Below are 15718 nucleotides of genomic sequence, written 5' to 3' on the forward strand. Positions count from 1 at the left end.
TAATAGATGGCGCTACTGTATCAATTTTGTAAATTTCGTTTTCCGCTCTTCTAGTATATTAATTTTGAAATATTGTTTTTAATTAAAGCTTCAATCAGTTGCTGAACGTGCAGCTTTACAGCGTCTTGTTTGCAACTTTATAGTAAGTGCTTTTAAAGTCAAAATTTGCTTCTCTTTTATGTATAACAGTTTTTAATTTTGAATGATAGTTAGCGGAAGTGCTGGCGCGAAGATTCCTTGGTTACGTTTAATTCGCGCCGCCAAAAACAACCTGTTTACTAACGATTTTTGAAATTTGTTTTCAAATTGGATTTATTTGAAAGAAAAATTTATTCAATATTTCATGCCTCTGCTTATTGTAATTCTTAATGCTTCGTATGATTATGATGTTGCTGATGTAATGAAAAATTATTCTTCAGATTTCGCAACATACTGTAAACATAACTGTTTTATAGTTTCGTAATTCTCAACTACAATCTGGCATGTTTAAATATATCCTGTTTAATATTTAATTTCCATATTTTTGTGAATATTTTCTCCCTTTTTTTTACTATATTCACTTATATTTTTTTTAAAAAGACGTCGTTTGCATGTTTCCTTCAAATTGTATAGAAATATTTATAATAAATCCTTGATTTTGCAATACTTTATCCTTTTTGCCCTGTCATTTTAACTCCTGGCTTTTAAAATTTTGTATTTCGCTGTTTAATTAGCTATGTTTTGCATTTTTAGAAACCTAAATAAAATACAGTAAATTGTGCAGTTTTTTTATACATCATTTTAATAAGAGTAAATCTGGTATTGCGATTTCCCAATAAAATGTAATGTGTCATAGTACTTATTTGCTGCGCTATTTTCATTAAATGCCATATTTTTATATATTTTGTGTTAACGAATTATAATATATTTATAACTGCTAATCTTGATTGTTTGAATTTTAAAATAAATCTTCAGTTAAAGTGAAGATTTTGCAGAAAATATGTTTTATCAAAATATTTTAATTTCATGATTATAGTTAAAACAATCCATGAAAAAAATTCAAATACAACTATCTACATTGAAAACTTTTATGTTTTATATATTTCACTTGATTTAAAAGAATAGTCTTCATGCAAATTAATTTTTGTTCATTATAAATTAGCTTTACATGGTCTTCCTAGTTAATATCAATTGCGATATTGCTTATATGTTACCTTACATGTCTGAGCATTCAGTTTATAAAATAAATAACTGAAAAAATTTCTATGTTTAGATTTTCTTATTTTCTATATTATATCTTGCAATATCAAAGCTCAAAATTATGACACTTTTTTTTCTTATTAGCATTTATATTTTACCATTTTTATATTTTAAATTAGCTGTTTCTGCTAGTTTATTTTGTTTTATTTAAAAGTCTGTTATATTTGATTTTACAAATATTTTGTTTTAAAGTTTTATAAAGAAGAAAATTTTGTTTGAAATAATTTTATAATTTGTTTTCTTTCTTAAATTATATGTATATGCTAATTATACATACACACACATGTATAATCATGTATATATTATCTTGAACCATATTTAAATAATTTTCCTTCCTTCATTATTTTTCTTCCTTCCGTTACTTTTTCTTTCTTCCTTTTTTTATATTTTGAGTAAAATTCCATAAAAAAGTAATACATTTTTTTTTTCAGTGTAACAAGATGAATTTAGCCTGATGTTATGTTAATTTAGTCTTTATGAGCTGCAGAAATGAATAATCCTTTAAAAGACTTCAGGCCTGAAAGTCTGTGCCTTTTAAAAGAGACTCAAGAAGATTATTGGTGTTATGCTAGGAAAGGACCACATGATTTTTCAGTCTATACTGAGAAATCTTCCATTTATGAAACGCCTACCAAAGAAAAGTTCCGAGAATCAACTGATGTTTTAGTCAGGTGGACTGATGGATTGCTCTATCTGGCTACAATTATTCAGGTATTATTATTATATAATTTTTTTATGTATTAGAGTTTCTTGATATTTAATTCCTGCTAATTTTGTGTATAAAAATTTTTCACTACGGTATTAGGTTTTTCTTATTGCATAAATTCGTATCTTTATCACCGTGCTCTAAAATGTTCCCTTAATGATATTTCAATAACTGTTCGCTTTATTTTTTGTAATATTTCTGTGCCTTTACATTTATCAACAATATTTTATTATGTTTAGATAAGTGCAATTTGTATCTAAACTAATTTGCTCAAAATGCATCCTCTTATGCCAATGACCATATTGAAGTGTTAAGGGAAACTAAGATTTCTTTTTAATAATAAGATTATCTTTGCCCCTCAGTACATGATAAACTTGGGAGAAATATTTTCTTAAGATATGAGTTTTTTAACTAATGAAAATTTAAGTTTGAAAATTTTCATAGTTTTTGAGATATAAAGTATATATAATGCAGACCCAGCTATACCTAAATATATAAAAATAGACCTGTGATATGATTAAAATACCAGTTAGTTAAAAAGTAGACCATTTGACATGTCTAAAATCAAATTTAATACCTACATTGATACTTTTGTAATATATGAAACTGTGATACAGATTTGCTAATTGTTTAACTTGAATACACCATTTAGATTCATGCAGTAAATCATTATGGAATTATTATCAGATTAATTTATGTCTTGGGGATTTAATTATTAAATAAATATTTTTAAAATTTGGAACTTATTTATGGAATGAATTGAAGAAAATTTAAAATATTATGATAATGATAATGTAGATCAATAAAATTCATTTTTAAGTATGAGCAGTTTTTATTTGTTTGTATGAATTTATTATTCTTCCTATGCCATCATTTTTATATTTATGAGTATTTAAAATTTAAAAACCAGACATGACACATTTTCATAAAAACACAGATTTTAGTAAATTTCGATTTGGATTTTTATCATTCATGAGATGAATTGATTTTCTTTTATGTAATAATTCTACAATATTTTTAATACTTCAAGCACTTTTTTTTTAATAAATTTTTTTCATTTTATTATTCAGTTTATAACATTTATTTTATTTTATGGCACATCATTATTTTAAGAAGTTTTACATTTTTTGTTCCAAGCCTGTGCCATGCCTGATAACTAGTTTCCTTTTTATTGTGTGTTAGCGAACAGTTTTCACAATAAAGCTTATATTTAATAGAATATATTTTATTCATTGAGATTTTTTAATTTTTTTTACAATCAAATTCATATTTAGTAGAGTATATCTTATTTATTGAGAATTCTGAAACTTTTCACAGGTTGAAGATGAATATAGTAGATGTGCTGTCAAGTTTGAAGATGGTTCTCAGTTTTGGGCATTATATAAAGATATATACAAGGGTAAGAAAGTGAGATAATAGCTGTTGAAATTCAAAATTATGTATAAAATTCATTTAATAGAATGTTTTATTCATATTTGTTTTCTAAAATGCTTTTGAAAGCCTTAGTATCAATGCTTTTAATATACGGGCAACTTTAACTGTTCATATCTGCTATAATGTTTTTAAAGATGGTTATTTTTTTCTTTATTGTTATTTAGTAAAACTGAATAAATAAGTAGATAATTTATGAACAGGAATTTCCTACTCATTGTTTTTCTTTTATTGAAAGCCTGATAAAAGCTGAATTGATTTGAATTTTTTTATTTCTTGATAATGTTTCTTTTTTCACTCATTTTTTGGGTTTTGAAATCAATGGAAAATTCCTAGGAGTGTGAATCTATTAAAATAAAATAGTTATTAATAAAATTAATTTCATAATAAAATTAATTTTGGGGATAAGGTTTCCATTGCATTAAGAAAATTTTTTAAACCTATAAATGCACCTAAATAGAGGTTGATACTTAATAAAGGTTTACATAATTACTATATTGCCTTATTGTATGTATTTCAATAAATATCAAATTTCTTTAAAAAATATTTAACAGTTGCTGTAGCAGTAAGTATGAAATCTAAATAAACGAATTAAAAAAAATTTTAATTCCTACTTTTTTAAAAGTGAATAGAATATTAACTGTTTCATTCATATAAACAATTTAAATATTCTGCTAATTCCTAATTAAAGCTTGCTGAAATATTCACTTTTTTGTTTGTGCATTAAAAATTGTGATAATTGACTGTTTTGGGGTTAATTTCATGAGGTTTAATTGATCATAGTAATTCAATTACTTAAATAGAATCTGTTTATATACAGCAACTATTGTTGTATTGGTCAATTCTAAATAAGAAATAAATTTTTCTGACTATGAACTTATATGCTATCTTTTCAAATAAAAAAAATTTAACATTGAGAAATTATTAAAAAAAATGATAGAAGTAAAGAATTAAATTGTCCTTTTACTTAATTTAAATGCAAATCTTATATAGGCTTATGCATATTTGTGAATAATGCATTTCAGTGTATTGATGGATGTGCATTGATGGATTTCTTTTAAAATGCATTAATATGTATTTAAATACTTCATATATTTGAATGTATTTAAAAAGACCTTGATATTTGCATGTAACGAATGATGAGAAACAAATGTGTGGTTTTTTATAAAGGAGTTACAAGGCTTCATCTGGTAACTCAGATTTTTGAATAAATCTTTTTATTTCTTATTTGTGCTGCTCATAAGTAGAACATTATATTGTGTTAATTTTGAATATTTTACTCTTATTAGGTCCTTCACCAGAAAATGAGTTTGCATGTACTGTCTGCGACAGTAGCTACTCCCAACCTCCTGATGAAATAGTCATTTGTGACAAATGTTCAGTAGGTCAGTAATTTGCAAGATCTTTTGTTTGATATCTATATAAACTTCACTCATAAGTGATGAATCCTTTAATGTTATTATTTATAAAATTTTATAGAACTGAATTTCTGTTTCTTGTTTGATATATTTCAAATTTAAAAGATTACTTTTATGAGTGATGAAATTTATTCTAGTTGTTATTATTATTATTATTATTATTTTAGTGATAGAAGAATATTTTCCCTAGCTTTATATTAGAAAATTACTTACATTTACATATTTTTTCAGAGTAAAATTCTTGCAAATCTATATAAATGAGCTCAAGGGAAAGAAAATAAAGTTTTTTTTTTCTTTCTATATTCTGTCTTTCTTCAGGTAACAATGTAATAAGAAATAATTTTATAATTTAAATTATTTAAAATTAGTTTTAAAATGGCAAAAGCAATTGTGATTTTGGTCTGAATCATTAAGAAATATAACATTAAAGAAATGCCACTTCATTTATATTTTGAAATATGAAAATTTTTAAATTGTGGTTTTAGGAATTTAATACCTTTCTGGCAGTCATTAATTAAAAAAACGCTTTCAAGTGTTGCTAAAAGAAATTGTAAAATTTGATCTGATAAAATGTGTATATGAAAGATTATCTGTAAATTTTTTATCCATTGTGAGGGCTTCCATGTATTGAAGCATTTTTATTTGATTTATACTAATGTGAAATTTAATTTTCCATTTAAGGTTACCATCAACTCTGTCACATTCCTAAAATTGCTACATCCGACCTGAATCCTGAAATTCCATGGAGCTGTAGAAAATGTGTTTTTGCTTCTTCTGCAAAGGTATAATGACTATTTTTGAAAGAAATTTGGAGTAGGAAGAGTTATAAATATTTAGTAATTTAAGGAAAAGGTAACCAATTAGAAGTACCACAACAATATTTCTTAATAGTTGGGCTTAAAGATTTTCAAATGAATCGTAGGACTAAATTTGGAGAATTAAAAAAAAAAAAAAAAAAAAAAAGTTAAACTTTTTAAAAATAATTATATATATGCAATTTCAAATACTTATTGATTTTCATCAGGCGCTTGTATTAAATTATATATATATTTTTTTATTATAAATTATAATCTTCAAGTCTATGTTTTGAGGAAGTCGGAGGTATTTTATTAAAAAACTATTAATTTTTAATATATTATTTATCATGAAATATTTTAGATTTCCGATATTAATACATGTTATTGAAGTTTAAATAATGTTAATAATAAAAAAAATTATCATTAAAGATAGTATTTCAAAAAATTTTAATGGTATTATTACTATTAAAATCTAAAGTATGATATTTTTCTTTCTTTTTTTTAAAATATATTTTTAATGATTATATATATTTTTTTATTTCAGAAAGGAGGAGCTATAAAGAAAGGTGCAAATGGTAAGATATTTCCTTTATAATATTTAAATTTGTTTTCTATCTAGCCACTGTTTATATTGTAAATGATCTATATTGTTCCATCTTACCCAAAGCTAATTTTACTGTTTTTTTCTTAGTTTTATTAATTAAGTAAAATCAAAATAAGTTATTGAGATAATTTTTTAATCAGTTATTAAAACAATTTCAATAACAACCTTGTTGAATCATTATTTGAGTCTTTGTGTTCATTAAAAAGTGCTTTGCAAATGGTTCTTTTGTGCTACACTCTTTTTTGTAGCCTGGTTGAATGTGCTCTCAATAAGTTAGCTGATAGGAATAGTTATATCACTGTGATGTTTAAATATGGCCATCTTAATTTTGATTTAGAACATATTAACTTGTAATGTAGATAGATGATCTTACTTATGATTTATTTATTAGAAAAATTGCATTTTATAATAAAACCATATTATAATAATTCAAGAAAATTGTAAATCATGTGTATACCTTTTAGAAGTGTTTTTAAAAGAAATCTTAACATTTACTTAATTTTACAGCTCAAGCAATGTTGAAAATGAAGGAAACATTGCCTTACAATGTAAGTGAATATGCTTTTCTGTCCTGATCTTATTGAACTCAAATAAAAAAAAGAGTATTATTTTAGATTATTATTAATATATTTTTCTTCTATTTAGCTTGAAGCTTTGACATGGGATACTTCACATCGATCAAATTTGCAACAAACATATTGTTATTGTGGTGGTCCCGGAGAGTAAGTTGAATATTCATATTTATTTACTCAGATTTTATCGTCTCATCAGATTGGAAATTATATACAGTTAGGTAAGTGTCCATAGACAACTAGGATTACAGACATCAAACACTTGAAAATTTTGTATGTTTGGATTGCAAGCAGTATTTAGAGTAAACACATGAAGAAGCAATATCATTACATTTATAAAACTATTTTCATATGTTTGCTTCACTACTGCAAAAATGTGCAAATGAAAGTGAAATGCCAAAGAGCTGTCAGAAGCATTTACTAAGAAAACAAATGAGATTGATGATAGAAAATGAAAACAGACATACATAATTCTATGAATGGTTTCTTGGAACTCTTTTGTTATCTTGTATAAATTTTTTTAAAAAAAGAGTGTTTTTTGGTATTGGATAGAGTGAAGTGTAAATAATTATGTTCACAATAAATCCATTCTAGAAATGTTTTTATTTTTTGCTTTATATATAAGTATCCAGAATAAATGAATCAGCTTAGCTGAAAAGTTAATTTAAATCAATAGTAATTTTTAATGAACTCATCCATTGAATCGATTATGTTTGTTATGATTTCCCATATTTTCTTCGAAAAGGAACACATCTGATACATCTGGTTCGTTTTTTTTATACCTTTTTTACTTATTTAATATAGCAACTGATAAATTGATCTAGAATTTCAGAAATGACTGCTTATAAATTGCATAATGTCATAAAGAAGCATAAGGTATGTTTCTACAGTAATGTTAATTATTCCATTAATTTTTTTTTCTTTCATAGGTGGTATTCAAAAATGCTGCAATGTACAAGGTGTAAACAATGGTTCCATGAAGGTAAATATTTTTTTCTGATTGCACACATTATTTTTAAATGTTATTTTAACTGATACAATTTGTAAATGTCTTTTTAAGTATAGAAAATTGTGTTTGTAAGTGGAAGGGAAAATTATTTTGTTTTTTCTAATTTATTTTTTCTTTCAGCTTGTCTTCAGTGTTTAGATGATTCTCTTTTATATGGTGATAGATTTTATATTTTTGTTTGTACTGTGTGCAATAAAGGACCTGAGTTCCTTCGACGCCTGCCATTAAGATGGTTTGTTTCAATTTTTTATATAATTTTTTTATGTGACATTTTCATATGTACTTTATATATATATATATAGTAAATTTCCATTTTTAGACTTGAATTTGTTTAAAATAATTTTATTATTCATTTTTTGCTTCTTCAAATCCTTCTAAAGCATTATATAAGAAAATCAAAAATATATGCATTATGAAATTTTAATTAAAATTAAGATCCATTTCTGATAGCAAAATTAAAAATTATTTCAGAATCAAACTAAAAAAGATACAATTGTATTTAGAGAGCACTAATGCTGCAACTACTAAAACACAAATGAACTTAACCAAATTAGTAAAAATACCAAGTTAATATTAGCAAAAAGAATAAATACAGAATCAAATGGGAAGAAATTAAGAATCTGACCTGAAGACTTTCTCTAGGGTCATCCTTAGGCAGGGATTTAAACAAGGGATTTTTTCTGCAAGGGGTCTGACTTTTGTCCAACAATATTGACCCGAAAATCCCCTGAAATTGTGGCCTTCATTTTTTACAGAAATAAAACAGTAAATTAGAATCCCCAATTTAAGCGAAAATTATAATAACATAATATAAACTATAAAAGAACATTCATAACCAATTACAGAAACAAAAAGGGAAAAAATACCAGTAGCAGGTAAAATCTCTACAAAAAAAGGCTCACATCATGTTTCCCACGTCATTACTACCCTACTTACCCATTACTTACTTACCTACTTATTTATTACTTGAATGACAAAGTGGTTTTTATGCAGGGGTAGTAATGACAGAGGAAACTTGACGTGAGCCTTTTTTGCAGAGATTTTACCTGTTACTGGTATGTTCTTTCCTTTTTGTTTCTATAATTGGTTGTGAAGGTTGTTTTATAGTTTATGTTATGTTATTATAATTTTCGCTTAAATTGGGGATTGTAATTTATTGTTTTATATCTGTAAAAAATGAAGACATCTATTTCAGGGAATTTTCACGTCAATATTGTTGGACAAAAATCAGGCCCCTCACAGAAAAAATCCCTTGTTTGAATCCCTGCCTGAGGATGACCCTTAGAAAAGTCTTCAGGCCAGATTCTTAATTTCTTCCTTTTTGATTCTATATTTATTCTTTTTGCTAGTATTAACTGGGTATTTTTACTAATTTGGTTATGTGTATATATATATAATGGGAAAAATGTATCGGTTATGAAAGAAAATAAAATTATTAATTTAAGAGTATTTTATTAATTTTATTTTAAATGTATAATGCATATCAGATTTTCAAATGAATCAGCTAATCAAAGATAATTGAGAAAAGTTAACTTGTGATACAGATGGCAACTTATACGTCACATTCTATATGTAAAGCATTTATGTCAATTAACCCAAACATTTGTTTTCTTTAGTTGCCACATTTTCTTTTTATTTTAAGCTTTAATTATAATTCAAGTTAAGTTTGCCATCTATATCGGCATTGTTTAACATTTAAATTAAAATTTTCTGATAATTTGTTATTGAAAGCTTTATAATTGTTTTGAGTAGAATTACAAGTGCAGTGCAAATGATAGTCCTGATTACAAATAGGAATAACTTTGTTATAATTTTTGTGAAAAGAAAATATCTGAATATAATATAGTACTGATGGATGTTCAAAGAGTTGTATATCTCCTTTTGTTATGCAAATAACAACAAACTGTGGTCTGTTTTCATATTAGATTTTGTGAATTATGTTTGTATGTAAATTTGTCAGTCCATTTTTTTATTCACATTTTCAATGTGTCCATCTGTTTGGCAAATGAGGGATGGAAACAGAGTGCCATAACATATTTAAAATTTGTGTAATTTATAAATCTAATTGCTTGTTAACTGTAATGCCATATAGGTCTGATAGTTGATATCTCTGTGCCAGAAGCAAAATCTTGAATTTTATATTGTATATGATGTTTCCTCCTTGGATTATTTTCAACAAAGTTGCTGTTTCTAATTGCGTTTAATCATTTTCAGTTGCCTTTTTTAAAAAATTGAAAAGGCAAATAGTATAAAGTTGTATTAATTAATATTTACATTTTATTTTAATATGTTTGAGAAATGTTTTTTCCTTTTTATTTTAGGCCTGATATTGCTCATCTAGTCCTCTTTAATTTGACAGTTATGCATGGGAAAAAGTTCTTTGAATTTGATACTACAATTATGGCTTTTCTTAAGGACAATTGGTCACAATTTCAGATCAAAGGAGAAGTAAGCAGTGAATTATTTGCTATGCCTTTCATTTTATTTGTTTAATTATTGATGTAAAATAATATAAAGATGGACATAAAATAATTTTAATATTATTTGATATTAGCCAATTTAGTATTTAGCCTACTATTTCATTGATAGTTACTTAAGTTGGAGGTTATTTGAATATTTGCCATGAAAAATATCTGTTATAAGATATCACTGTTAAATGTGCAGTTTTTTGTTAAGTTAAAAAAAATGCTTTTATTTTCTATACTATATTTTGCAACTTGCATAAAATAATTTAAAATTAAATACCAAATTGAAATTTTTTTTCTTGGAATCTGGATATTTTTTAAAGATTTGGATATGTATTTGTAAAAGTATAATTTTATTTCATAAATGTATGATTCAGTAGTGCTGTTTATAAAACATTAAAATTTAATTATTTTATGAAAATAATTATGAAAAAAATTACTTTTAAAATGTGTTGAATGAAACAAAATGAATTGTATGATGATATAGGAATTAATATAAAATTTGACTATTGATAAAAATTAAAATATGAATAGTATAATACAGAATGAAAACAAAAGTTTGAGAAATTTGATTTTTATAGATATTGCTACAATCGATTCCACCAATAAAAATGTCATTTCCATTTTTGAAATTAATTAATATAGATAAAATGTAATCTTATATTGTGTATCGATAGTGTGTTAACTTGCTTAATATATTTTTTTCCCTGCCAGTCACTGTCACGATTGTCTAGTGAAGAGAAAAGAAAGAAAATGCTTGAACATCTTCAGAATAGTAAAAGCAGGTTCGTATTAAAACTTTAAAAGTTCATTCAGTCTTGTGAAGAAAAAAAGTGGAGGATTAAGATTAATGTTTTTTTAATTTATTAGATTTACTTCTGGTAAAGAAGTGAAAAGGAAAACAGCTGTTTGGGGTTTACGATCTCGTGTACCTCCTCCAGTGCCTACAGTTTCTCTGCCCGAGTCTGGTGTCATAACAAATGACATTCTGGATTCATTTAATGCCTCATCTCGAAAATCAAAGCCAGTTATCAAGTCAAACAGGTAATCCATTGTTTTAAAATAAATTAGAGTTATTCATTATTTTTATTTGAAATGCATAGAAAGTTGTCAATTTATGATCATTATATTCTGGTGCTTCTTAAATTACTCACTATTATCATATTTTGATAGTAAAAATATTATTGACCTTGTGTTCACGTATTTATTGTGGGAAGGGAGAAGATAAAAGGGAATTGAACATTAAATTAATAAATTCAGCAATTTTTTTTATTAGTATTATGGTGGAATGTTTGAAGTCACAGCGTCTTTTCTTTGCTGATTAGAAATATTGAAGAATGGTAGAAATGCTTTCTGTTAATGAGTTTTGAATTTGAATTGGGGTCTATAGTTTAAGAATCTCTTATTTTTTACAAGGATGTCTACACTAGACTGGGCAGTTGCCCCTTGTCAAGAGTGCTCCCCCCCGACACATCTTTGTCATTTCAGAAGGTAGCTGAATATCAATGATTCTAATTGAAATTCTATCTTAAAATTATTATATTGTAAGTAGTCAAAATGAGCAAAATATGCTTGAATTTAATAATACAATTAAATCTGCAGAATATTAAATATCTGATTTTGTACATTCAGTCTGCAGTGTTTTATTTTTTCTTCACTATATTTGGTAAAATGATTAATATATTAGATGTTGCATTTTGTCAATAATTTTTACTAGTTGAAATCAGCATTTAAAAATTTGTGTGGATTGGAACTTTCATTTTTTTGTTTGATCCCATGCCAGTGGAATAATTAGGAACAATGAAAGTATCAGTATTTTACAAAACTAAAGTGTTAGGATAAACAGAAATGCATTGGTGTCTTTTAATTTGTTTTCCCAGATTCATGTTTTATAGAATTTAAGAAAAGAAGCAACATATTATTTATCTAATTGTTTCTTTTTGTAACAGTAAATTTTCAAGATTTTTCTAATTTTTTTATGCTTTATTTCTTTATGGTAAATCCTTGTTTTGTTAATGGTTAAAACCAATAAAGTTTATGTTTGTTATTAAAAATATAAGTGACTGTTGTTACCAATCTTTTGCAATATAGGCTTGTTAAGAGCTGCTATTTCATAGTCGAATGATGTGAATTCACAATAAATTAATAATATAAGGAAAATTTATAAATAAAAAATTGATTTATTTAAATATGAAATATTTGATTTTTGTGATTTAATTCATTAAGCTAAAATTATTACACTACTGATTGTAATTGTCGATTCATTACTGGTTGTAATTTTATGATAAAAGACAAGTATATATGATAAAGTTGGGTATTATCAATAAATACTGAATTTGTCTAATAATTACTACTTGTTGAATGAGTTCATACCAAAATTATTCAAAGATCTTATTTAGTATTATAAATAAAGTCAAAATATTTAGTACATGTTTAAATTCGATTTATTTTTCTTTCTGGCCATCAAAAACTATATTATTTCAAATGTTTCTTTAATGACATGTGAATAAATGTGTCTTATTAAAATAAACTTTAAATTATTAAATCATTTGTGTGTGTGTTGTTATTAAAGAATAAAGTTAGTTAAGGTATAAAATTTGTTTGTCTTCTACTGTTAAATTAGTTATTTATACTCTATTAACCCCTTACTTGCCATGGATAACTTCCGTCCCCAGTGCCACGTATATATACATATATAGTTGTGAGACATATATATACGCCACGGGCAGTTAACACATTGACTTATGGAGACGTATATATACACCCGCGGCAGGCATGGAGTTAATATATATTATAGCTATCATGAAACGATAACAATTATAATATTAATTATTTAAATTTGTGTCAAAAAATTATGTCATTAAAACATTTCAGTTAAATAAAGTTATTTTTTTATTTTTTCGCCCTTCCAAGTTGAAAAGAAACTTTGAAAATTTTTACAAAGCAAGCATAATGTAGAAAGATAATAGCACTTTTCCTCCCTTTGCAAAGAATTTTTACTGTTTCTTTTTACAGAAATGAATGATTAATGTAAAAAATATTTTATATTCAATTTAACTAAATTTTGCCGTTATTTTATGAAATTGAAATAATTAAAGCATATGCTGTAATATAATACTGTATTATCTTGCTTTTAGATTTCCTGTATTGCAGGTTTTTTCACTGTTTGTAACCCTTTGTGATGATCTTTTTAAATTAAGCTTAAATTTTAATTAAGGGAAGTATTTTTCCTCAAATACATTCCCCTCCTGATTTGAAATGCTATTTCTCGCATTTCGTGAACTGTGATTGAATCAAAGGGGCATCATTTTTAAATTTGGCATTTTCATTTTCTGAATAGTTACACAAACATTAACCTGCTTTATTTATGGTTTCATTTGATTAATTGATATCCATTTCGTAATTAGTCATTTTTTTATTTTTATTAGAATGGTTAAGTATACATTTATGGTTTCAAATTTCATCTGTACTTTTACATTTTTCAGTTTGAAAGAAGTAAAAAGTACAACTATACCAGTGAAAAGGATCCGTAAACTATCAACAAGAGATACTGAAACTGTGTGTAGTGAAGCTTCTTTTAAATCAGTTTTAAAAGCTGACAAATCTGTTCAACCATCGCATCAAGCAGAAAAACCTAAACGAGCTTTACAAATATCTAAAAAGAAGGTATAATATTTTGATTTATTTTTATATTTTATGTATTTAAATTTTACAGAATGAAAATTATATATATTTATATTTACAATATAATAAGTCTTTTTTACATATATAAAAATAAAAACCATGTGGTATTTTTGTAAATTATGTAGTAAAGAGTTCCGCTCATTTTAATATTAATTATTATTTAAAGTTTGTTGAAGGGTAACTGATGAAATTTTATTATTATAAGGTGCAACATTGATAAATAAATCGTCAGGGCAGTACAAAAGTCTGGGAATAAAAATTTACTAGTAAATATTATTTACTACTTATAATAATACCTGATTGATAAATTAGCATTAAAAATCTTAAGTTTTATTATTCACTAAGGGAAAATTTGTGAATTTGATTTTCTTTGAAATAAAAAAATTATTGATATATAATATATCATTAAATTCAACTGAATTTTCTCTGTTTTGCTTATAGGAAAGGCGGAAACTGCCTCATCGGTTAGCAAAATGTCCTAAAACTAACAGATTGCGATTAAGAAAATCTCGAAGTACTGCCACCCTCATTGATATATCTGAAAGTGATGACACATCATCTTCTCATGACACACTCAACTCCATTATTCCTCATCCAACAAATTTTGAAGGATTAAATAATCCTTTTATGAGCAACTATAAACTTAGCAGCACAGATTCATCTAGCACTACTGTACCTGTCAGGACAGAAACTAAAAATGATACTAACAATAAAAAACATAGTCTTAAACTAAGAGTCCGCCCATCAAGAAAGTACACCAGCAGTAAAACCTCAGAATCGGTGATCAACCAAATGCTAAATGACTCTCAAGAAAGCTATGCCACATCAGATAAGTCAAAACCGTTGGCAGCCACCCCACCATCCAATTCTGACTTAAGTTCCTCTGTCAGCAATTATTTTGGTATGGCTGAAAGAATAGCGAATGGCGAAAAGTTCTCGGTGCTCGCCAAAAGGACTGGTCCAGATGGTAAAGTACAGTATTTAGTGGAATGGGATTGTTTGAATTCTTCCTGAGCAGCAGCCTTTGCCAGTTATAAACTCATCTTTAAAGCATTTATTCCTCCAAAGTGTTCATTAACTGCTTTTTTTTGAAAAGTTTGCTTTTGCTTTATGATATTTTTACTACTGAACTGTGTATAGATAAATCGTGTAGCATGATTTTGTCGTTGAAATGTGCGTGTTCTTCAAAATTCATTAGATCTGTTGATTTTAACTGTCTTTGATAACTGTGGTGGATTTTCTAGCTATGTCTATTTAACTTACATAATGATGTGAAAGAAATATGGCTATGAAAATCTTTTCGTTGTATTTCCATTGATTGACACATTTTAAGAAATAAAATTTTATGTTTCAACTATGTATTGAAATCAAAAGCCAATGGAAAGAAAGGAAGAAAAAAAGTCATAGAAACTAAGAATTATAAATGTGATTTATATTTAATTGTAAAATCTAATTTGTGGAAACTGTTCCTGATATATAATCAGTCCAAATGTTTTTCACCAAAAATGCCTCTTTCAGAAAAGTATTAAATTCATATATTATCATATAGATAAACTATACAAAAGGAAGCATTGTTTTGTGAAAAGTTTTTTTATTATTATTTTGTGATATTAAATTGATATTCATCTTTTGACTAATTTTTTTTTTCGTATTCACTGCTCTTGATTTAATTTTTTGATAATGAATAGCAAATTATCTGTTAGTGCATGTTAAATGTTTGTTGAAATTTAGTTGTTACTAACATATTCAAATTTTATTTGTTATATAACATGAATTTTAATTTAAATGTTAAG

At 25.6% G+C, this 15718-nt stretch overlaps 1 protein-coding gene across 3 annotated transcripts; it reads left to right on the forward strand.

Annotated features, from left to right (window-relative positions):
- The first annotated feature begins 10 nt into the window (after positions 1-10).
- On the forward strand, positions 11-15269 carry LOC129988880 (metal-response element-binding transcription factor 2-like). 3 transcript variants are annotated; one of them, XM_056097159.1, is made up of 15 exons: positions 11-142; positions 1671-1950; positions 3263-3344; positions 4666-4761; positions 5476-5576; positions 6136-6166; positions 6703-6743; positions 6841-6917; positions 7697-7749; positions 7897-8008; positions 10098-10224; positions 10956-11026; positions 11112-11285; positions 13727-13907; positions 14367-15269. In XM_056097159.1, the coding sequence occupies exons 2-15, from the start codon at positions 1729-1731 to the stop codon at positions 14937-14939; spliced, it is 1941 nt and encodes a 646-aa protein (XP_055953134.1). In that variant the 5' UTR covers positions 11-142; positions 1671-1728; the 3' UTR covers positions 14940-15269. The 3 variants fall into 3 exon arrangements, with proteins under 3 accessions (XP_055953134.1, XP_055953133.1, XP_055953135.1); XM_056097158.1 differs by lacking the exon at positions 11-142 and adding an exon at positions 325-434; XM_056097160.1 differs by lacking the exon at positions 11-142 and adding an exon at positions 483-499.
- Positions 15270-15718: the final 449 nt, after the last annotated feature.

Source organism: Argiope bruennichi, chromosome 10, assembly GCF_947563725.1.
Source record: "Argiope bruennichi chromosome 10, qqArgBrue1.1, whole genome shotgun sequence".
Classification (NCBI taxonomy): Eukaryota; Metazoa; Arthropoda; class Arachnida; order Araneae; family Araneidae; genus Argiope; species Argiope bruennichi.